The sequence below is a fragment of the Molothrus aeneus genome, chromosome 7, assembly GCF_037042795.1.
Source record: "Molothrus aeneus isolate 106 chromosome 7, BPBGC_Maene_1.0, whole genome shotgun sequence".
Lineage (NCBI taxonomy): Eukaryota > Metazoa > Chordata > Aves > Passeriformes > Icteridae > Molothrus > Molothrus aeneus.
In genome coordinates, this window is record NC_089652.1 from 1,363,099 (window position 1) to 1,386,022 (window position 22,924).

The 22,924-nt window shown below is 47.4% G+C and overlaps 1 protein-coding gene across 1 annotated transcript in view; it reads left to right on the forward strand.

The window, feature by feature from the left end:
* The window catches only part of TRPM8 (transient receptor potential cation channel subfamily M member 8), a 39,760-nt gene extending 17,895 nt beyond the window's left edge, over positions 1-21,865 (forward strand). Inside the window, exons 9-26 of the mRNA XM_066553230.1 lie at positions 68-265; positions 1,060-1,162; positions 2,119-2,237; positions 3,253-3,543; positions 3,873-3,968; positions 4,545-4,674; positions 5,669-5,814; positions 6,298-6,410; positions 7,006-7,222; positions 9,639-9,730; positions 10,454-10,592; positions 11,346-11,517; positions 12,320-12,497; positions 13,847-14,037; positions 15,720-15,819; positions 17,022-17,055; positions 18,337-18,423; positions 19,735-21,865. Of these exons, the coding sequence (XP_066409327.1) occupies positions 68-265; positions 1,060-1,162; positions 2,119-2,237; positions 3,253-3,543; positions 3,873-3,968; positions 4,545-4,674; positions 5,669-5,814; positions 6,298-6,410; positions 7,006-7,222; positions 9,639-9,730; positions 10,454-10,592; positions 11,346-11,517; positions 12,320-12,497; positions 13,847-14,037; positions 15,720-15,819; positions 17,022-17,055; positions 18,337-18,387 (2,370 nt within the window). The 3' untranslated portion in view covers positions 18,388-18,423; positions 19,735-21,865. The remainder of the gene's footprint in view (positions 1-67; positions 266-1,059; positions 1,163-2,118; positions 2,238-3,252; positions 3,544-3,872; positions 3,969-4,544; positions 4,675-5,668; positions 5,815-6,297; positions 6,411-7,005; positions 7,223-9,638; positions 9,731-10,453; positions 10,593-11,345; positions 11,518-12,319; positions 12,498-13,846; positions 14,038-15,719; positions 15,820-17,021; positions 17,056-18,336; positions 18,424-19,734) is intronic.
* Positions 21,866-22,924: the final 1,059 nt, after the last annotated feature.

Here is a 22,924-nt window from a genome sequence, read left to right on the forward strand (position 1 = left end):
CCTTACTCCATAGCAGGCTCCAGTAGCAGTCATGCTCAAGTGCTGTCCTCTCCCTGTGTGTCCTCAGTCCATCAACGTGGCCATCAAGAGCAAGATCCCGTGCGTGGTGGTGGAGGGCTCGGGGCGCATCGCCGATGTCATTGCCAGCCTGCTGGAGGCTGAGGGCACCCTGGCCTCCTCCTGTGTCAAGGAGAGCTTGCTCAGGTTCCTGCCCCGCACCATCTCCAGGCTCTCCGAGGAGGAGACTGAGAGCTGGATCAAGTGGGTGAGTTGATGCTGTGGGAGGAGGCTGGAGGGAGCAGCTGGTGCCTTCCAAGGCAGGGGAGTTGCTGTCTGGGGATACCTATGGGGTGTGCAGGGCTCCTGGCCATGGTACAGCTATTCTCCATCTACAGGGATTGGAACAAAAGCATTGGGGGAGCTGCAATCAGGTCAGCAGGTGTCTGGTCACAGGACAGCTAAGAAGGTTCCAGAAGGATCTCTTCCCTGTGGAGGGTGGAGCTGCTGAAGGCAGTGTTTGTTCCCTGTCTGGCCACTGTCCTCACAGCTTCTGCTGGGCTGCCTTGGAGTGCACCTCCTCCTGCATCAGAAATGGACAATGTTATTTGTCTTCTGTGTGCTAAAATGAAATGAACTCTACAAAGCTTCATTATGGGAGAAATTATCTGGTTTTGACAAAGCACATAGAGCTAGAGACTGTTCTCTAGCAAGCTGCTTGACATAAGTTGAAACTTGTGCTGTCACAATCTTTTCTACTTTAAGAGTCACTTCTAATTACTGAGATTATATCTTCTTGTTAAAGATGATCTGCATAGGGGAATCACAGTTATTTGCTCTATGTTCAGAGGATAATTATTGTTGTCCTTTGGTGACTTTAAAATCAAGCTCATTATCTACTTCTATTTGGGTTTGTTTAAATTTGTTAAAACCCAGGACTGATAAGAAGCCGTTTTGCTATGATGTGGTGACAAATTTCTTTTTAATAGGAGATCTGCGACTAAACAGCCTTGATAGCTTTGAAACACAACTTTTCTCTTTTTTTTTGTTTTTTTTTTGTAGATCAAAGAAGTCCTTGAGAGCCCTCATTTACTGACAGTGATCAAAATAGAAGAAGCTGGAGATGAAATTGTGAGCAATGCCATTTCCTTTGCCCTGTACAAAGGCAAGTAATTGTTCTTCTGAGTTTGTTTGGGGATTTAAAAATAAATGGCAAAAGGATGGCTGTTTATTCTCAAGAAGAAGTTTGCTTAGAGCAGTGCCATCTCTCCAGAGCTAAGCTCCTGCCACAGTGTGGAGCTTGCCTTCCCCTGAAGGGATGTGGGCAGGCTGCAGCAGCAGTATGGGATCTCTCAGGGTGGGAAAGATCCAAACCAGGTAATTGGGAAGGCATTTTGGAGAGCCCTGGGGATGCTGACAGGGCCCCATTGGGAATCCTGCAGGATCTCTCCTGTGTAGGGAGTGCAGGACTCTGAGGAGCCTGAAGGAAGTGTTGTGCTGATCTTGGTCATGAGGTGCTCCTGGCAGCTCCTTTGTGGTCTGTCTTGGACCATAAATACATCCCTGAGCCTCCAGCATCCTCCAGCTCCCAGCTGGGAAGATGTGCATGAGTCTTGGAAAGAGTCTTGTCCTGGTGGCGTGTCACGGTCACAGTTTCTGATAAAATCCCTTCACCCAGGATTTTCTCCTGGGAAGCTGAGAAGCATCAGAGAGAAAGGAAAACAAATTCTTATCTCATTTGCTTCTCCTGTGTTGTGCTCACATGTGGAATGTGGTTGGAGATTGTTTATCCAACGGGTGATTGTTTCATTGGTTTCATGTGAATTGTTTTGGCTCTTTGGCCAATCAGGGCCAACCTGTGTGGAGGCTCTGAAAAGAGTCAGGAGTTTTCATTATTATCCTTTTAGCCTTCTGTAAGTATCCTTTCTGTATTCTTTAGTATAGTTTAGTTTATTATTTTTGAATTTAGTATGATAAAGTAATAAATTAGCCTTCTGAGAACATGGAGTCAGATTCACCATTCCCTCCTTCGTCTGGGAACCCCACAAATACAGTAGTAGTGTGAGAAGCAGAGATGATAACTATGCCTGGCCTTGACCAGAGGTTGTTCCTGCTCTGCAGCTTTCAGCACCAACGAGCACGACAGGGACAACTGGAATGGGCAGCTGAAGCTGCTGCTGGAGTGGAACCAGCTGGACCTGGCCAGTGACGAGATCTTCACCAACGACCGAAACTGGGAGGTACAGCCCCCTCCTGAGTGAGTGCAGGGGGCTCTGGGGAGGGACTCAGCCCAACAGGAGCCCCACTGTCCCAGCACCTCTGCCTCTGTGCTCAGAGTGTCTTCTGCTCCTGCATTGATTGTCACATTCCATTCAGCATGGAGAAGAGGAGGTCAGACCTCCTTGGGAGCTGCTGCTTCCTCCCGAGGGGCAGCTCCAATCTCTGCTCTCTGTGACAGGGACAGGACCCAGGGAGCAGCTGGAGCTGTGTCAGGGGAGCTCAGGCTGGATATTCTTCCCCCAGAGGGTGCTGGGCACTGCCCAGGCTCCCCAGGGAATGGGCACAGCCCCAGGCTGCCAGAGCCCAAGGGACATTTGAACAATGGTCCCAGGGATGCACAGGGTGGGGTTGTTGGGCTGTCTGTGCAGGGCCAAGGGTGTCAGACTTGATGATCCTTGCAGGTCCTTTCCAATACCTCGGGGTATTCCATATCCATAAATGATCATTTTGGATCATTCCAAAATGATCCATTGTCGCCCTGATTTTTTAAGTTCGTCTAAGCCTTCTGATGTTTACATTCTAGTAATGAACTTTCTCACACACGTTATGTAAATAACTCATTGTTTTGCATTCTTTTATGGAAGAGGAGAAATTTAATGGACTGTTGGTTTGTCCAGTGTCATTGGAGAGGTGGCACTGTCACCCTCCAATCCACTGTCACTTTTGGAAATTGATAAATCTTGGAGTCAGAAAATAAAAAGGCCCCTTTTACCTTGGAAAGAGCAGCGAGTCTGCATCGTGTTGTTTTGTGCCCTACAGTGACAATCCATCATTCCATGATGATCCCTTGTACAATCAGTGGTTGCAAAGGTGATCTGCCCATGCCAGAAATGCTCTGGGCCACCCAGTCAAGGCAACTGTGTACAGGGAAAAACCTGATTGTGATGAAAACGTGACAGTAACTGCATGTCAGGCCTTAGATAAGGTGTACACTCTCACATGATCCCCAACATTTGCTTTTCCATTCCTCCCTAGTCTGCTGACCTGCAGGATGTGATGTTCACAGCTCTGGTGAAAGACAGGCCCAAATTTGTCCGGCTCTTCCTGGAGAACGGCTTGAATCTGCGCAAGTTCCTGACCACAGAGGTCCTGAGGGAGCTCTACACCAACAACTTCAGCAGCCTGGTGTTCAAGAACCTGCAGATTGCCAAGAACTCCTACAACGATGCCCTCCTCACCTTTGTGTGGAAGATGGTGGAGGATTTCCGGAGAGGTTTCAAAAGATATTACAAGAACAGCAAGGATGAGATGGAGATACAGCTCTCAGTGAGTGATGAGCAGCTTGATCCTGCTCTGAGTGAGGTTATCTGGCTGCAGTGATTAAAGCAGGAAGTGCCTTTTACACAAATATTCTTTAGTACCACTTCAGGAAAAACAGAGAGGCTGATTCTTCCTTGTCAAATACAAAGCTTTAATAGAAACATCAAATATAGCCTAACTCACAGTAGTGTGTGACAAGTGGCAGAGAGCTGAGAGAAGGGATTGGTGAGGTGGCTGTGAAACAAAGATACAAAAACAGGAGAGTCCATGCTCAGACTTGTTCCAGTTGAAAACATTTGGTGAGCTCAGGCCTGAATTCTTGCTCTCTCTTTCAGGAGGAGTGTCCTATCACAAGGCACCCATTGCAAGCTCTGTTTATTTGGTCAGTTCTTCAGAACAAGAAAGAGTTGTCCAAAGTCATTTGGGAGCAAGTAAGTTGAGTTCTCCTTTATTTCTCTTTGCAGGCAGTGCACTGGGGTTCTGTGTCTTTGGTTTATTGGCCTTTGAAGGCTCCACATCCAGCTTCAAACACACCACCACAAGAGATGATTGCTAGATGACTCTCTGTAGGTTCTATATTGCCCATTCTATGGCTGGGTGGGGACTTGATACTTTGATTTCCTAAGGCTGTGTGTGAGTCAGCAGTGCACATCCACTGTCTGTTGTAACCTGTGCCTAAGCTGAGTTCCCACCCGTTCCACAGCATGGATGGGTTCTGATTCCAGGTGTTTGATTGAAATTCAACTTCTAATTTGGATTAGAAAATGTAATTTAATGATTGTAGAATCAAATAGATCATTCTGGACTGGGAACTGAGAAGGTGCAAAAGGGAGGAGAATTTTTAAAGGATTCCACCTGGTGTAGTGGAAGGTGTCCCTGCCTGTGGCAGGGGGTTGGGATGAGATGGTCTTTAAGGTCCTTTCCAACCCAAATCATTGTGGTTTCAGGGTTCTATGATCATGTTCCCTTCTCAGAGGGATGTGCATGACTTCACTCTCTCTCCACAGACCAGAGGCTGCACTTTGGCAGCCCTGGGGGCCAGTAAGCTCCTGAAAAGCATGGCCAAGGTGAAGAATGATATAAATGCTGCTGGTGAGTCAGAGGAACTGGCTAACGAGTATGAGACAAGAGCAGTAGGTAAGTGCCTGCTCTGTGAGTCCTTTAGAAACTTAGTGGGAAGGGTCAGAGAGCAGGGAATTAAAACCTAGATATCCAACATTAAATACATTTCTCCTTTATGTCAACATGTGATTTTACTGCTTGGAAATTCCTTCCACACCATTTGTTCCTAGTAGAAATTTTGTGTCCTGTCTTAAGAGCTTGGCTTCAAAAGTTGGGTGTTGTGAAGTGGGGCTTTTTTTGGGGTGGAGAATTTCTTTCATGGGAAAGAAAGGCTATTTAGCTCCACTGGCAAGGCTGAAGAAGGATGCTCACAAACAGAAAGGAGAATATGGAAAAGGGGAAACTTTCCTAATGAATACTGGTAGGATTCAGGTTGGGAAAAAGCACCCTTCAGATTTGTGGGAGTACTTCTGGGGAGTGAGAACAAGTTGCAGTTAAAAAGTAGATTGATGGTTCTGTGACTTTATAAGGACCAGCTCAAGGCCATGCTGGAAATATCTTGCTTGTTTCCAGAGAGTATCTCTTATTCCACAAAGCAAAAACTGCTTAAATAGACTTTTTCAAAGGTATCTACATCCCTCAGGCTTGATGATTTAGCAAGACACTAAGGAGTGAACGGTGCATTTCCCAGTGAAAAAGCATCAGATTCTGAATATTTCAACCCTACTGCTAATTTTGGACTGGCTATAATTCATCAGATCAGTGCCAAACAGAATTTAAGAAAAGAGGATGAAGCAAGTAGATTTACTGAGTCATTTAAGAAGAAATTCACATTTTTTACTCAATTTTTTAGTGCAGAACTAAATGCTCTCTGTGTGATTTAGTGTTACAGTTTTCGATCCAGGCTCAAACTCTGTATCAAAAGTTGAAGATGTGCAAGTGGGGTTGTAAAGGGATTTCAGCACACTCATTCTGCAGTGCTGAAAATGTGATATTACAAATACTACACTAAAGATATTTGCACCCAAGTTGGTGGGAAATTGAAGTTGGAGCTGCTTCTTCCTTCCAGAGCTGTTCACCGAGTGCTACAGCAACGATGAAGAGCTGGCTGAGCAGCTGCTGACTTATTCCTGTGAAGCCTGGGGAGGGAGCAACTGTCTGGAGCTAGCAGTGGAGGCCAGAGACCAGCAGTTCATTGCCCAGCCAGGTGTGCAGGTAATGGCAGTGAGGGAAAGGTGTGCAGGTCACTGCAGCTCTTGTGCTCTGACAGGGGCTGCTGGCTCCTCTACCCACAAATGTTAATCAGGAGGGGAAAAAAAACTCTTGGCTTGGGGCTATAAATCATAATGAACTGGGTGATAAAGACTGCCTGAAGTGATTTCTGCTCTTGGCTTGCACAGTGTGGATGTAATGCCCAGCCTGGATGAGCATTGCATATAATGCAGTGGTTTAGAAGTGTTTTATCAATAAGGTCAAGTCCTGCTCAGCCTCATTTTTAACTCCTCATCGTGTAGATGGAGCATGGCTGCCCTAAGGAGACAGAGACCTTTCTGGTTTGTTGCAACAGAAATCTCTAGTATTTTGACTGAAATCTCAAAGTTTGGGGTTTATTTTTACCAAATCAAATGTTCTAAATAGCATTCCTAGGTGATTTTGTTGCTGTAAGCACAAATGAGGGTGTTTCCTTCTTCCCTGCAGAATTTCCTCTCCAAGCAGTGGTATGGAGAGATTTCAAGAGACACTAAGAACTGGAAGATTATACTGTGCCTGTTCTTTTTCCCTTTAATAGGCTGTGGTTTCATCTCATTCAGGTAATCAACTGACTTTTCATTAGTGGGAAAATTTTTCAGAGGGAAAGCAAGTTGATTATTGTAGAATCTTAGGGCAAGTCAGGCTGGGTGGAGATCATCCAGTCCAGCCCTGTGCTCAGACAGGGTCAGCTGGAGCAGGTTGCCCAGGACTGTGCCCAGTTTTGGATCTCTCCAAGGGTGGAGACTCCACAGCTCCTCTGGGGAAGCTGTTCTAGTGTTCAGTCAGTCTTAGATAAAGGGATTGAAAAGCCAAATGAGCTTTTTGACAGTTTGTGTTTCACTCTGATCTTGGATTTAAGATCATAGAATCACAGGATGGTTTGGGTTGGAAGGCACCTTAAAGCTTATGTTGTTCCAACTCCTGCCATGAGCAAGGACACCTTCCACTATCCCAGGTGACTCCAAGCCCCATCCAAGCTGGAAGATTACCAGTTTGCTGGAGTGCCTGAGGGCAGTGGGTGCAGGATGTCTTTACCTCTGAAGTAACATCCTGAGCTAGACTTTGCACCCTTTGTTCTTTCGCCTTTAAGAACACAGATGTTTCTAGGCATTAAAAGCTATGCTTTGAGACCTTTTCCCTCTTTTAATTCCTCAGGAAAAAGCCTGTGGAGAAGAGTAAGAAACTCTTCTTATATTATGTGTCTTTCTTCACCTCCCCCTTTGTGGTCTTCTCCTGGAACGTCATCTTCTACATCGCTTTCCTGCTGCTCTTCGCCTACGTGCTGCTGATGGATTTCCAGAAGGAACCCACGGCCCTGGAGATCATCCTCTACGTGCTGGTCTTCATTCTGCTTTGTGATGAAGTGAGACAAGTAGGCAGCTCCTGCAACCCCAGAGAGTTTAGTGTTAGAGCCACAGCCTCGTGGCTTTTTCCCTCCAAGGCAGTGCAGATGCTCAGGGGAGCCATTTCCTAGCAGAGCTGCTCAGGGCTCAGTGAGGGGTTTTTTCCTCTGGTGTTTCATTCCTGCCTGTGCCCCTGTAGCTGCAGTGTCTGTGCACCAAGGGGATGATGATGCCAGTGCAGATGTTCCCCAGGAATGCCTGGCTTGCCAAGGTAGTTGGTAACAAAGGGTTAAATTTAGCGCATTTCTCTTGGTGCAGGGCTTTAGATTAATCATTTAGATTAGCTTTAGATTAAGTCATGCCTGCCTCTCTTTCCTACATTCCACCCACTTTATTTTTTATTTTCCCAGTAAGCTGCATACCTTTATGCATTTCCATTTAGCTTTTGATCATCTGTGCAGCTTTTGGTGGCTCAGTGCAGACTCAGGGACCAGCTGTGATGTGGGGCTGCCTTTGTAGCCAGCCACTTCGCTGGTATCTCCTCCTCACTTCACATGGAATCTGGTGGGTTTTGGGCAAGCTGCTCTCTGCCAGTCCATGGCCAGAGCAGTGGGAGGATGCTGGGGCAGTCAGAAGAGCAGTGGGTGTCTGGGTCTGGTGCTGCTTTCTGACTCTGCTCTAAGGTCTGAGCCCCCTTGTGAGTGTTTGTAGGTGATCTGCTGGATCATCCCACCCTGCAATAATGTTTTTTTACTTGAGCTCAGATGACATTTCTGATGCTGTTGTTACTGTGGTGTTTTCCCTTTTTAATAGTCAAGGTGGAGCCGTGTTTATGGCACCTTTACTTGCTAAGAAAATGGGGGAAAAGTAAAAGACATTTTTGCCATGAAAACACTAATGGAGTGTTTGTTTCTGCTGATTTAGGTTCTGGTGTCTCTGGACCTGTCCTTGCACGTCCTGTGTGTACCCAGCAAAAGTCCTGGGGAGAACCTTAGGGATAGAAACCTTATTTTCCTATCAATGTCCCTTTTTCTTACTACCCTGAGCAAGTAGAACTACTGCAATTCCCTTTAGTAAGGGAAAAATTGAAGATTTCTAGTTATCTGCAGACAGTGTTCCGGCTCCTGAGGAGGAGAAACGGAACACAAAAGCAGAGCAGTGTCCCAATCCTCTAAACTTCTTGGGGAAATTCCTCCCTGGCTTCCCCTGAGATAGACAATGTGTGCATTGCTCTAACTCTGCATCAAAATTGTGTCTGTGTCCTTTGTATTTAAAGAAATAAAAGAGAGGGGTATCTCAGATTGTGCTTTTACATCCAAGGCAAGTAAGGGCAGCTTGCCTGGGCTCCCATGTAGCTGTTGCAGTCAGATACCCAGTCCTGGAGAGAAATCAGCCCTTGGTCTGGAGCAGTCTCTGAAATGTAAGCCACTGGCTCAGCCCTGCTTTCACTTCTGGTGGTCCCAGGGATTTGTAAGTAGCTGGAGCTCTCCCAGTCCTGTTTAGAGCCATAGGGAAATTGGAGAGGCCTTTTCCCTGCTGTCTCCTTAGGCACATGGAGGTAGCCTCCAGCCAGGTGAGTGGGTGCACTGGTGGGGTGTGAAGGAGAGCCCTGTTTTCTCCTGTGGAGGAGGAATCTGGACAGAACCTCTGTGCACTTCACCTCTCAGCAGTAGGAACTGCTTGGAATTTGGAGAACTGCACCTCAGTCCCAGATGTTTTGTTTGATTTGGGAGCTCCTGGGCAGAGACAGCACCTAGGAGAGAGAATACTCCTTTTGATTTCTGATTGTTTCCCATAGAAGCACTAAGGCCAGAATTGCCTTCCTTGGATATGCCAGTTGGAGATTCACTGAGCAGTACTCTCCAAAACTTTGATTATTTCAGTGAAAATTGAAATTAAAAAGAATTATGATTGGGGATGCAGTTTATTTCTCCAGGCCTGGCAGAGGTTTGTCCTGGTGAAGCTTCTTGTTCTCATGAGTCACCTCTGAATTGACTCCTGAGGTTGGTTCTTGCACAGACTTGGGATCCAGGCTGCTGTGCCAGTCAGTCTGGGAATGAGCAGGGATTCTCACTAGACTTACAATTCAGAAATAGAGAGCTCTGTAGTTAAAAGAATAAATTAAGTCTGCATCTTGAATCCAAAGCATGTGCATGTAGCTGGGGGCAGATCAGTGAATGAGCTCTGTGAAGGGAGAGAAGCCAGGATGCATCAGCTACCCCTAAACTGTGACACTCCTCCCCTCTGCAGTGCTTCCTGGGTCACACCAAGACCCAAAAAACCAGCTTGCCAGTCACTTGTGGCATTGCTGGGTACACTAAAGCCCTCTTTCTGGGGAAATTGAAAGCCATCTGAACTTGGTGTTATCTGTTGTGTGACAAAAAGCTAATTGGGCAAGGAAACTGTGCTGTGTGGAGGTTACTTTCTGTTCTCTTTCCTTCCCAGTGGTACATGAATGGCAGCAAGTATTTCTCAGACTTGTGGAATGTTATGGATACCCTTGCAATCTTCTACTTCATAGCAGGGATTGTGTTCAGGTGAGTAGTGCCTTCTCTTGTGTCCATCTTACAGCTTTGCTTCCCTCCCTTAAGGTGGGTTTTTACTACAACCTGTAATGAAGTTTTGGGGAGCAGTGTGTTCATGAAATTCCCTTTATGAAGGCCCCAAACACTGACAAAAAAAAATAAATTCAGGGGATCTTTAGGATTTTCTGTGGCTCCTGTTACTGGCTATTTAGTATGACCACCTGGGCCTTGTGTTCTATTTAAGAGGACTGGGATTGTCCCTACAGCAGCCCAACAATGTCATTATCTCCCAGAAGCTGTTCTACACGATGGGGTCAGTTAAAAACCATGGCAAAGAAATGATGGAAACACGTTTTCCAAAGGAATTGTTCAGTCAGCTGTAACTTAGTCCTTGTTGCCTCAGGGCAGTGGAGCAGTTGTTGCACTGTGGTGGTTTCACAGGGCTGTGGGAGTAGCTCCAGGTACAGATTTCTGTGCAGTTAATAGCTTTAAGGGTAAGAGAAAAAATGAGCAGGGATATGATGCATGTCAGGAAGGAAGGGTGTAATCAGTGTCCCTTAACCATCTCTGTCACCTGTCATTACATGGGGGAGGCCATGGGGCCCTGCATAGCTGTGCTCTGCTTTCCAATTACTCACCTTCCACTCTCCATTTCAATGTTTCTGTGTGGTTTTACCTGATTTCTGCATGATTCACCCAAGGCTTCTCTTTGTTTTCTTCTGCTGTCTCCATCAGGCTTCACTCTGATGAAAGCTCTTGGTATTCCGGGAGAGTAATTTTCTGTTTGGACTACATAGTTTTTACCCTGAGGCTCATCCACATTTTCACAGTTAGCAGGAATCTAGGACCTAAAATTATTATGCTGCAGAGGATGGTAAGATTCTGGCAGCTATTCAAGAGAGTCTAAATAAATGATGTGACACTTTTTTTTTCCCTTCCCTCTTAAGAGCGAAATCACCATGTTCTGGTGATGGCAGCAAGTTTAATCTGCTAAACAGGATGAATTAAGATTTAAATGGGATCTAATTAAGAGCAGGGCATTTTTCTGTGTCAAGAGAGAGAATAAGGATCAGGCTGAAGAACAGAAGAGGAAATTTGCTTCCTGGTAGCTTTTGTCTTCCATACCTCAAACGTTTCAGTGGTATTTCTGTTGCTCCCATGAGTATTCCCCAAACAAGACAGTGATGATAGAGGGTACAGGAGGAGGATTTTGGTCCTCCACTGCATCCATCACACGAGTTCCTGAGGAAGAGGGTGGTGAGGGTCCTCTCCTACAGTGCTAGAAATTCATGAGCCCATTGGCCAGAGTGTCTGTGCTGTAAATGCTGGTTGGAAGCCATCCAGAGTGGCATTTCCAGAAGCTTTCATCTCACAGGGATAAGGTGAGCCACAGTCCTTTTTACCTGGTTCTGGCTTTTGTGGAGCCTGTGTGATGCCAGGGGGATATCCTGTATTCCAAAACATGCCTTGCTTTTGTGGTTGCATAAATACCTTTGAAGTTCTCTGAATGGGAGTGGTCACTTGTTACCATGTGCGTTGGTGAAACGAGGAGCAAAAAGCCATCCATGTGTGGCTTGCACCATATCTGCAGTGGGACACTGATTGATGCCTGCTGTCCCTTTTTCAGATGATAGATGTCTTCTTCTTCCTCTTCCTCTTTGCTGTGTGGATGGTGGCCTTTGGTGTGGCCAGGCAAGGCATCCTGAGGAAGAACGAGCACCGCTGGGAGTGGATCTTCCGCTCGGTCATCTACGAGCCCTACCTGGCCATGTTTGGCCAGTACCCTGATGATATTGATGGTATTTACCTTCTGGGGGGTCTCTCCTGGCTGGGTCCAAGGCTCTGTACTCCTAAATGTTGTCCAGCCCTGTGCTGACCCCTTGCCTCCAAGTCTAAAGGGGAGCAAGGATGGAGGGATGAGGGCAGGAGCTGGGGCTGGGCCCATGTCTGGGTTTGAAAAGATGGGTGTCTGCTAAGGAAGGCAGGAGCCTCCCCTGAAATGGAAAATGGAAAACCACCCCTCCCTTTTCTGAATTGCTATAAATTTTAAATTAAGGGGATCTCAAACAAAAAAATATGGGAGCAGGAAATAACAGTTCTTTAATAGGCAAGAAGATAAAAAGATAAACAATGCAATAAACTAAAACACTGACAGAGTCAGAACCCAACCTGACACCCTGTGGGTCAGGGTGTTGGTGGCAGTCCCATTGGAAATGTGGCTGCAGCCCTCCTGCAGTGTCAGGGGTGGTTCTGTTGGAGCAGGGATCCTGTAGAGAAGGATGGATTCTTCCTCTGAAGATCCAGGGGAAGAGAGCAGCTGCTGTTCCTCTGGGGAATCCAGTAGAGAAAAGCCATGCTGGTGTTCCAGAACCTCCACATTATACCGGGGTAGAATGCTTGGCTCCTCCCTCTGGGCTCCCATCTCCCAGTGGGATGCTGTAGTTCTTATCAATCATGCAGTGACATTCAATAGCCTCTTATCAGCAGGTGTCTCCCCAGACAACAGCCATACAGATGGTGAATAGAACACAATTTGCTTGGCAATCCAGGAGAGCCCAGCAGAACAGGAGCTCACTGTTTGCTCTGCACTCTCTCTCTGAGGTACCACCTACAACTTTGACCACTGCACCTTTTCTGGGAACGAGTCCAAGCCCCTGTGTGTGGAGCTGGATGCCAACAACCAGCCCCGCTTCCCCGAGTGGATCACCATTCCCCTGGTGTGCATTTACATGCTCTCCACCAACATCCTCCTGGTCAACCTGCTCGTGGCCATGTTCGGGTGCGTACCCCAGGAGCTTCCCGGCCATCCCAGCACTGGCATTTCCCCGGGAAAGGGAGTGCACTGCTGGAAAAGAGCAGGAAGCCACCCCATGCCTCTGCAGCTGTCCCTGCAGCCTGGGGGAGCTGGTGCAGTGTCCTGGGCAGGGATTGCTGCCTGTCCTTGGCCTCCATCTCTGAGCATCCTCTGAGCTGTGGGCGTGGTGTGAACCCCCGTGGGTCACACAGGGGGTGATGCTGGGTCAGGGCCTTCTTGCCCAGTGTGAGCTGCTGCCCCAGTGACCTTGCTAGAGTGAGTAAATGAGTTGTTCTCACTCTTCAGGACACTGTGGTTTAGTTAACCTGAACTTGCTCCTCCAAAGGTTGTTGCTTTGCTGGGTTCACACAGTGCTTTGTGCTGCAGGTTTGATCTGTGTCTGCAGTGTCCTTAATACCTCTACTACAAATCTTAGGAGCTTTTAAATTTCTTGTTAGTGTTCTAGTTTTAGATTTGGGCTTTTTTTGTTTTTTTTTTTTTTTTTTTTTCCTAAGAAGGGAGTTATCTGCTCAGTTAATAAGACACAATATCTTGTGAAGAAGCATCCTGTTCTCATGTGTCTAGGCTAGAAGATTGCTTAGAGCTGAGGTAGTAAAAGTACATGGAGCATTTTCTTCCTATTCAGATTTTTTCCAGTTTATTTGTAACTTCAAGGGGTTTTTTTCCTACTGTCTTAGTTCCACCCATTTGCAAATTACTAAGAAGGAGAACAGGCTAAATAACCTCCTAGTCAATAAATGAATGATTGGGGCCCCTAACATCAGAAGCTGCTGGGATGAGTCCAGAGGAGATTTTCCAAGGGCTGGAGCCCCTCTGTTCTGGAGCCAGCCTGGGAGAGCTGGGGGTGCTCACCTGGAGAAGAGAAGACTCCAGAGAGACCTCAGAGCCCCTTCCAGGGCCTAAAGGTCTCCAGGAGAGCTGGAGAGGGACTGGGGACAAGGCATGGAGGGACAGAACACAGGGAATGGCTCCCACTGCCAGAGGGCAGGGATGGATGGAATATTGGGAATTAGGAATTGTTCCCTGGCAGGGTGGGCAGGCCCTGGCACTGCCCAGAGCAGCTGTGGCTGCCCCTGGGAGTGTCCCAGGCCAGGTTGGACAGGGCTTGGAGCAACCTGGGATGGTGGAAGGTGTCCCTGCCCATGGCAGGGGTGGAATGGGATGAGCTTAAGGTCACTCCCAAGCCAAACCACTCTGAGATTCTGTGGCTATAAAACCATGGCCTGGTACAGTAGAGGAATGCTCTGTTCTTGGCTCTGCTGCAGCTCTTTGGTGAATAACTCATGCTGGGTGTGTTCTCTCTTTCCCACCAGCTACACAGTTGGATCAGTGCAGGAGAACAATGACCAGGTGTGGAAGTTCCAGCGTTTTTTCCTGGTGCAGGAATACTGCAGTCGCCTGACCATCCCCTTCCCCTTTGTCATCTTTGCCTACATATACATGGTGCTGAGGAAATGCTTCAAGTGCTGCTGTAACAAGGAAAGCAAAGAGCCATCCATTTGTTGTGAGTTGGATTTGTCCTCGTTGCCCAAAAGTCACCTCTGCAGCAGGTGCATTGTAGTGCCTCCATGGCATCCTGTGCTTATTCCAGGAATTTTGTGCTGTGCTGGGAAATTTCCAAGGGCCATGTAGACATCTGTCATGCAAATCCACTGTGCTGTTGGAAATCTCTTCAGTAAGATGGAAGTTTTCAAGTGAGATTTAGCCAGTGCTCTCTTGTCCAAGCCATTTTGATGTAGAATTGCCTTGTGTGTGTAAATCATTAAGACTTCAGATTAATCCTAACTCTTTAAGGCTGCCTGTGCTGTTTCCCAGCTTTGCAAGGTTTTTTGTAATTCATTCTGCTTGCTAGGGAGTGACTGAAAGAGAATAAACAGTTTCCATGTAGCCAAATGAGCAAACCACCTCCAAAATGACAAATCAGTTCTTGAGCTATTTCTCCTTTAATTTCTCTGTCAGAGGACACAGATAGGAATTGTTTTAACAAGCTTTCCCCCCACCTCTCCAGCAAATGCAGTGTTTTCTCAGCTGAGAGAGCATAAGTTGAGTTAATTGACAGGCCTGCTCCCATCCATCAGCAACCTGCCTGTTGCTCTGCAGCAGAAGCTGGATTTGTTACCAGTTTAGGAGGAAGAGCCTGCTTTGGCTATAAAATTGCTTAGCACTAAATCATTTTGGCTGTCCAAATTGCTGTGTGGATTCCTTCCACATTCCAGAAGCTGTTGGATGGCAGATATTCCTGCTCAAATGATGCACAGTGGATGCTGCAGCTCTGAAAGAATGGGAGAGTTAATTAGAGCCAGAAAATTATTGTGGTTTTGCTGATGATGGGAACTGAGAACTCTGTGGAGGAAGCACATTGATGTATTGACTGTTATAAAATCCTGCCTTCCCATTTAACTCTTATGGAAGTGGTTGGGATTTGGGTGCTTAAATGCTTGTTGGAATGTAGGAGAACAGCTGAGGGGTGTGTGAGCTCAGAGGAGCACTGGGTGGATGGAAAGGGACTTCAGCCCTGGGCTTCTTTTGTCTCAGTTAATTTTATTTTTTTTCTTTAAATCCCTGTGGTTTACCCTATCCTCCTGGAACATGATAAAATGCTGAAGTATTACCCTGGAAGGCTTTGATGCCTCAAAGTGGGCTCCTCTGTATCAACTCTTGAATTTACAGCACCACCACAAAATGCTCCTTAGAGAAGACAATTTTTCATCATTCTGGAGGGTTTCAGTTCAGTGAAAAATCCTACATTGTGGTTCTTAGAAGTGTTACTCTTAATGATCCAATATGGGATAATGTAGAAACAAATGGAAAGCTCAAACCCAGATGGGAACTTGCTAGAATGTCCTGTACCTGTTGAAGCAGAGGCACCTGTGTTAACCAAGACTCAGAGAAGTCCAGAAAGACTTTTGGAGCTTGTAAGGTTGGGGAGGATGGGGGGTGTTTTTTGTTTGTTTGGCTGTTTTGGGTTTTATGTTTGCTCATATTTTGTATTTTTAAGTGACTCTGGAGCATTCAGTGCAAGGTGTTGGTGTCACATCTGTCAGGGGTGGGCAGTGGGGCTGTGAGTGCTCAGGATGTGGAGAAGGGAATCATTCACCTCAGAATGCACACACTGACCCAGTCTTTTTGCACCTTGGCTTTGGAAAGACAAATTAAGCTTTTTTTTTCTTCAAATACATTTCCCAGGCTCAAGAAATGAGGACAATGAAATCCTGGCATGGGAAGCTGTCATGAAAGAAAATTACCTCGTGAAAATCAATACAAAAGCAAATGATTCATCAGAAGAGTAAGCCTGCCCATCTTTGTCTTCATTCTCTTAATTTTCTCTTGAACATTTCTAGTGAAGGCAAGTTTTCAGCAGCTCTAAATGTTTACAAATTAATGAGTAAGTAAGCAATCTCAGCATAAACATGCTTTTTATTTCTAAAGTGAAATGGTGCTTTTTTTTTGCCTGCTGCAGAGAGGAAAATGTCTTCCCATGGTGTTTTGAGATCTCATCATGGGAAGCAGTGCCACAGCTGACTCTTGTTGTAGGATTAGTTTAGGTTGGATGTTAGGAAAAAGTTCTTGATGGAAAGGGTTGTCCAGCCTGTCCAGCCCTGGAACAGACTGCCCAGGGCAGTGGTGGCACCCCTGTCACAGGGTGGGGATTTAAAAGCTGGGTGGATGTGGCACTTGGGGACACAAGTTAGTGGTGGAATTGGTTGGACTCAATCTTTTCCAACCCAGATTATTCTATGGTTATACATTTAGCAGAGAATGTTTGCCACTGGATCTGGAATCTCTGACATTCCCACAGCAGTAATCCAGATGGAGATGTGTACTTAATAACATGAGTAGGGAAGACCTCTGAGGAGGGAAGATGATCTTTGGAATCATGGTATTTGGGGCTTGGACACTTAGACTTGGATGTTTCTTTGACTGCCAGCTCATGAAAACATTATCTTTGGGATCTATCTCACTGTTTTCAGAGTAATAGTATAAGAGAAAAAAGAAACAGAAAGAAAGCAAGAAAACAGAATGCTGCTAGAGAGCAAAACCTGCTCTGTATGATTGTTTAACTTTGCTAACTTCTGGCAGCCTGAGTATTTCCCTTCATCAGAGAGAGCTGATAGGAATGGGCAAGAAAAACCACACCCTTCCTATCTGTGGGCATGAACATTGCTGTCCACAGATAAGTGTTTAGGATAACATTACCCAGAGACACCCAGCATTGGGTAAGAAGCCAAACAAATACCAAAACCATCTCCTTGGTACTGGAAGCAGAAGTGTCTTGAAAAGGAAAATGGAATAGCATCCTACTACTACTAATAATAATAATAATTTCCATGTTAGTTCGTTCACTTGTACTAAAAATGATGCCAGTCATGTGCAGCCCTGCTTCCCTGGGAGGATGAAGCCCTGGGGGAGGTGGGGTGTGGTAATTGGCCAAGTTTTCCTTGGTATCCAGACTGATCCCTTTGCTCCATGTTCTCCTTCTGCTTCTAGGATGGTGCATCGATTCAGACAGCTGGATGCAAAGGTACTTCTGTCCCAGACTGCTCTGGGCAATGTGATTCTCTCTGGTGAAGCAGGGGATGTTCCATGGCAAGGAAAATGAGCCTCCCAGAGTTGTGTGCAGTCTTTGTCACTGTCACCAGGGCCCCATTTTAATTTTACCCTGCTGTTTTGATTCCATGGACAGGAACGTGTAGGGAGTGTACTGATTAGGACAAGAGGGAATGGTTTGGAACATAGAGCAGGATTAGGTGGGATAATGGGAAGAAATTCTTGGCTGTGAGGGTGGGCAGGCCCTGGCACAGGGTGCCCAGAGCAGTTGTGGCTGCCCCTGGATCCCTGGAAGTGCCCAAGGCCAGGTTGGATGGGGTTGGAGCAGCCTGTGTCCCTGCCCACAGCAGGGGTGGAATACAATGAGCTGTCAGATCCCTTCCAAGCCACAAGAGCTTCATATTGTGCAGGAAAATGAAGCAGAAAGACACTTGCTTAGTGCTGGAGGAGTGTTTCTCAGTATTCCTTGTGGGATGGAATAAAATAAAAGCAATTTCCACCTTAAACTGCAGCATTGAGCTGTGTAACAGGCCCATGAAACACCAATGGGAAGAAGGGGTGTCACACACCTGACATGTCCCCTTGCCAAGGTGTCTGTCAAGTTTAGCTTCTGGTGCTGTTGGCATGGGGTCATTAAGCAATAGAAAGCTACCAATCTACCAGAGAGCACATTATGAGAATTGCCATACAAATAATCTTTTTATGACTGTGATGTTGAAAAGACCTTCCCAGTGGGTATTTTCTGAGGCTTGACTGAATTATCTGTTTGGCCTCTGAAGTGGGGAGTGGCTTTGGTATGAAGCACAGACTTTTGAGAAGCTCACAGGTGAAAAGAGCCACATATACTTCAGAGTACATATTTTGGTTGCTGTCAAATAATTTAGATTGCAAAATGATAGTTTGCTTCCCAAGACTGAAAGGGAAGTGATGAGTGAGTCTGTGGCTAGTGATGCTGCTCTTGAAACTGAAAGGAGATCCTCCTAACCTTAATTCTCTCCTGAAAAGAAATAGCCATCTCTTGTTTCCCTCTTCTGCTAACTGCTGGTTAACCCACTGAAATACAGAGGCATCAGGGCTGGCTGCATTAATTGCCCTGATGAACACTGTAATTGGGAGTGTCTTCTTGAGCACTCTTGCATTTGGTGCAATACTTGAAGAGGCAATTACTCATTACTTCCTTTTCTCATTAGCATTGCTTTCCTTCAGCTAGATAGACTTTACCAAAATAACCTCCTTCTTCTTTGTTTTTTTAAAGCTCTCTGATTTGAAAGGCCTTCTGAAAGAGATTTCCAGTAAAATTAAATGAGTGCAACTGAAATCCAAGAGCAGCTACTGGAGCAGGGTAAGCCCTCTTTAAATCCATTCTCTGCCTTGAAAAAGCCTACCAGCATTTATGGTGTTCAATAGGTGTGTCTTTGGAAGAAGAGCTAGCATTAATTGTTGATGCTTGTATTCATATTGTCTGATACTGGGAAAGAAAGGAGACTGGAGTTCTGTTCCTCATTTGTGTTTTTCTTTCTGAAAAAATACAGTTTTCCATCTGGGGTTTCTATCAAATTTTGGCACTGTTTAAAATACCTTGTTTTGCTCACTTGCCTTTGAAAAACTGTGACTAACCCAAGGTTATTTCAGTTGTCTTTGTGTTGGAGGGCCTCTAGAAAATGCAGGGCTGCTGTGCTGGATCCTCTACCCTTGGTACCTTTTAACTCTGAAGAGCAGTCAACCCGAATAGAAAAGACAGAAGTGAGGGCAGGAGTAAGGTTTATTTTTCCATTATCAAAGTGGGGCATTAGGCTGAATTAGCCTTCCTGTGTCCTGTACAATAAACTGCAGTGTGACGAGCTGACCCAAAGCCTCTGGTCCAGCTGAGTGTCTGGTCATCAGCTTCTGTACTTTCACCTCCAGTTTTAAGGAAGAATTAATTGGCTTGGATCCCACAGTGGGGCGTGAAAGCAGACAGAACACTGATGGATGCAGAGAACACTGTCATCTTTAGAGACAGCAGGTTAAGAAGTGTAACTGCTGAATGGGAGAATCTGGAACAGCTTGATCAGCCTGGACATTAGGGCCTGGCTTCTCCTTCCACAGAGTGGTTTTGTCCAGGAGAACTTAAACCTGTGCCAAACATTCCCAGTTTTCCTGGGAAAACTGAATATTCACTTGAGCCAAGTTCCATTTAGTCATGAATGACTTGCAACCACCTAATAAAATCTACAAGGATCACCAGTTCCTGGGCTGGTTCTAGGAGGTGCTGGACTTCAAGTGGCCTAAAAAACAGGCTGTAGAAGAGATAGTGGAACACTGGAGGCCATTTAGGCCAGCACAGATCAAAGGGAGCTGCAGTGTGGCTGGAAAAAGGCTGTAATTAGATACATTGGGCCAGCCTGGGACAAGGCTCAGCAGCTTATGATGGAGCTTGTGGAAAGGGATCTCTCATTAGAGATGATAGTGCCTTCAGAAGAATCCTAGAATCCCAGAATGGCTTGGGTTGGAAGGGACCTTAAAGTTCATCCAGTTCCACCCTCTGCCAGGGCAGGGACATCCTTCCCTGGACAAGGCATCCAGTCACCTGAGCTGATGTGGAGAGGATGAAAGCAAAGCCTTGAGGTGGGCTGGGAGCTCTACTCTCCAATTCTTTCTGTTGCTCACACAGGTACCCATTCATGAAGAACAATTGCTCGGAGCTGGCAGTAACCCCCAAGCAGATGGCAACAGAGGCACCAGACTATCACTGTCTCAGCAGGAGTCAGCAGGATTTTCTTGCTATTTTTATTTTTGTTGATCAAACAGCCCTTTCTGCTTGTGGCAAGGTTGTGGGGAAACAGGAGATGACTGCTGATCTCCTGACATGATTCCTGCATTACCCAAACTCTTCTCATCTTCCCTAATGTCCAGTGGCAGCAATTAGTCCTTGTAAGCTGCTGTTGCAAAGCACTCCTATTTTTAAGAGTTCTGCTACTGTTGCCAAAATCCCTTTGCTTTTCCATTTCACTCAAAGGGACCTGTGCATGGGTTTCCTTCAAGCACTAATTGCTTGTCTGAATGAATCCACCTCCCTTCCCATTCCATCCTGTAGTAGCTGGATCTTGCTTGTTGCTTGCAGAGGCTGTCTGTCAGACCTGCTGGGGTCTGGAATGCTGGTGTGCCAGAATGCAATGGATTTTGGCATCATCCCCCTGAGGAAAGCCTTTGGTCCAACCCTGCATCCCTATTTCAGACTGTACAGGAACATTGTGGACTTGTTCCCACCCTACCTGAAACCTTTCAGCACTGCAGAAGTTCAGCTATTACAGCCCTGCATGGAAGAGACATTAATTCAATGTCTCTTCAATGTCTTTCACTGATTCACAACCTGGAAGTGATTCCAAAGGCTTTGTGGGCAAACCTTGCTTGGTTTCATTAGTGAAAATTTGCATCCTGGGAATGTTGGAACTCATTTGACTTTTCCAACGTGTGTTTGCTGATGTTTCCATCTGGAAATGGAGAAGAGGTTGTTGGAACCTTTAAATAGAGCAATGCTCCATATGGTGAGGTGGTGCTTTGTGCTTTCTGTCTAAAACTGCAGCTGAATTCTGTCACATTTGTTTGGTACAACTGAGAGCACAGCCAAGTGAAGGCACTACAAAGAGCATTTATTTACAGGGCACTGTATCAATCTTCCTTCCCAGGGTCTAGGAATCATGGAATCATAGACTCACTAGAGGAAAGGACCTGCAAGGATCATGGAGCCCAACCCCTGGCCCTGCACAGACACCCCAACAACCCCACCCTGTGCATCCCTGGGACCATTGTTCAAATGTTCCTTGGGCTCTGCCCAGCACCCTCTGGGGGAAGAACCTTTCCCTGATCTCCCTCCTGCCCCTGCCCTGCCACAGCTCCAGCCATTCCCTCAGGTGCTGTCCCTGTCACAGAGAGCAGAGATTGGAGCTGTCCCTCAGGAGGAAGCTGCCAGCCATACTGAGACCTCCTCCCTCTCTCTCCTCCTCTTCTCCAAGCTGAACAAGCCAATTGAATTCAGCTGTTCCTCATACAGTTTCCCCTCCTGTCCCCTCATCATCTTCATGCCCCTTTTTGGATACTCTCTGCTAGCTTTATATCCTTATGATATGTTCAGAGAGGTTGCTGCTCTTCTCTCCCTGCATCTCATGACCCAGCTGTACTGTATGCTGTGCATGACACCATCCTGGGGAATCCAGCACTAACAATAGCCCTGGTATCTGTTTACATGGGGAAATACCTGCTGCTGAAAAGTAAAGGAGCCAGGCTTTCACTGATTCACATGGCAGTTAGCTTGCTTCATAAATTCTTGAGATAAGGTTGCTTTCTGGAAATTATTTTTCCTATATCATCTGTCTGTCTTGGATGTGAAAATTGTGCTTTTTGTTCACTCCCTTCCTATATAAAACCTGTGGAATCCTTTGAACCCTTCAGGGAAATCCCAAGGGCCTTGCCTTGGAAGAATATACAATAGAGTCTCCACCTAGACTGAAAGAGAAGACTTCTGGACTTCTGCCATGGAGCCTTGCAACACTATGAACCACCCTTGTTCCTTCCCCCATATGTCCCAAACTCTCATGGTTTTTCCTTTTCCTGTTTCCTCATTGGTTGGGGTACCCCTGGTGGCCAGCCCTGTCTTCCCTGAAAGCCAATCCCTTTTGCACTGCCCTTTGTGCTGCCCCCATTTGCCCACTGACCCCTACTTAACCTGGTGCAGAGCATATGTCCAGGTCTTTCTCCCTGATTCCTTTGGCATGGTGGATGCAATAAACCTTTGCTGGAATACATCATACAAAGACCCTTCCTGTCTTTCCTCTGCTGAGCTAGCTGTGCTCTGTGTGTGTGTGTGTGTGTGCAAGGACTTGAAATGGCTGCTCTTGTGGCCTTGCTCCAAGCGGCGTCTGAAGGAGATGCTTTGAAGAAGGCTGCAGCACTTCTGCCACGCTGCCACGTGGAAACAAAAACCTGCTGTGTGATTGCCCAAAGCTCTGGAGATATGTTGCTGTGTGAATGTAACTGTGAAGCCTTGTTCTGTCAGGTCTGAATTCTGGAGTCAATCCAGGTCCAGCGCTGCATCCAGGGGCGCCAGCCTGCGCCTCACACGCCGCTCCCTTCCCAGAGGCCACGGGGGCTCTTCTCCAGGCTCCCGTGGGCCCCAGCCGGGTGCCCATGGAGCCCCGGCTCGGCGGGGCTGCGGGCCGGCACCGCGGCTCCCCGGGCAGCAGCCGGCCCTCTGCCCCCTGCCCTCGGGAGCCCTTGGCCAGCGGCTGCTGGCCGCGCCTCAGGCCTGTGCGGCCAGGGGAGGCCGGGACTGGGCGCAGGCAGCGCCCGGCCCAGGGGCTGAGCCCGCGCCAACCCTTCCCTCCTGCCGCTCTCTGCAGCTGGCAGAGGACAGGAGCAGAGCGGCCGAGCACCTGCGCCGGGCCCTGCCCTACCTGCGGAGCCCACAGGAGCCCCTGCGAGAGGCGGCCGTCAGGTTCATGGGTGAGCCCCGAGCCCGGGCTCCCTCTCCGGCCCGGCCCGCCGCAGCTCGGCCCCAGCCCCGCCTGCTGCCCCGGCAGCCCCGGCCGGGCCCGGCGCCGTGGAGCCCTGAACCCCCCAGTGCCCAGTACTTGGTGTCAGCACCTTCACGGAGGGCACGGGGCAGGTGCTCGGCAGGGGGCAGAGGCAGGGCTGGCGGCTGCCCAGGCCACGGTGCCGTGACCGAGGCCCCCCTGACCCAGAGCTCTGGGCCCGCAGAGCTGCTGCCACCATGGGGAGGGCGGCCGTGTCTCCTCCAGCAGGGCTGTGCAGTCGTTGCTGCCCCGGCGGCTCTGGAGCCCACAGAAACAGCAGCAGAGCGAGCT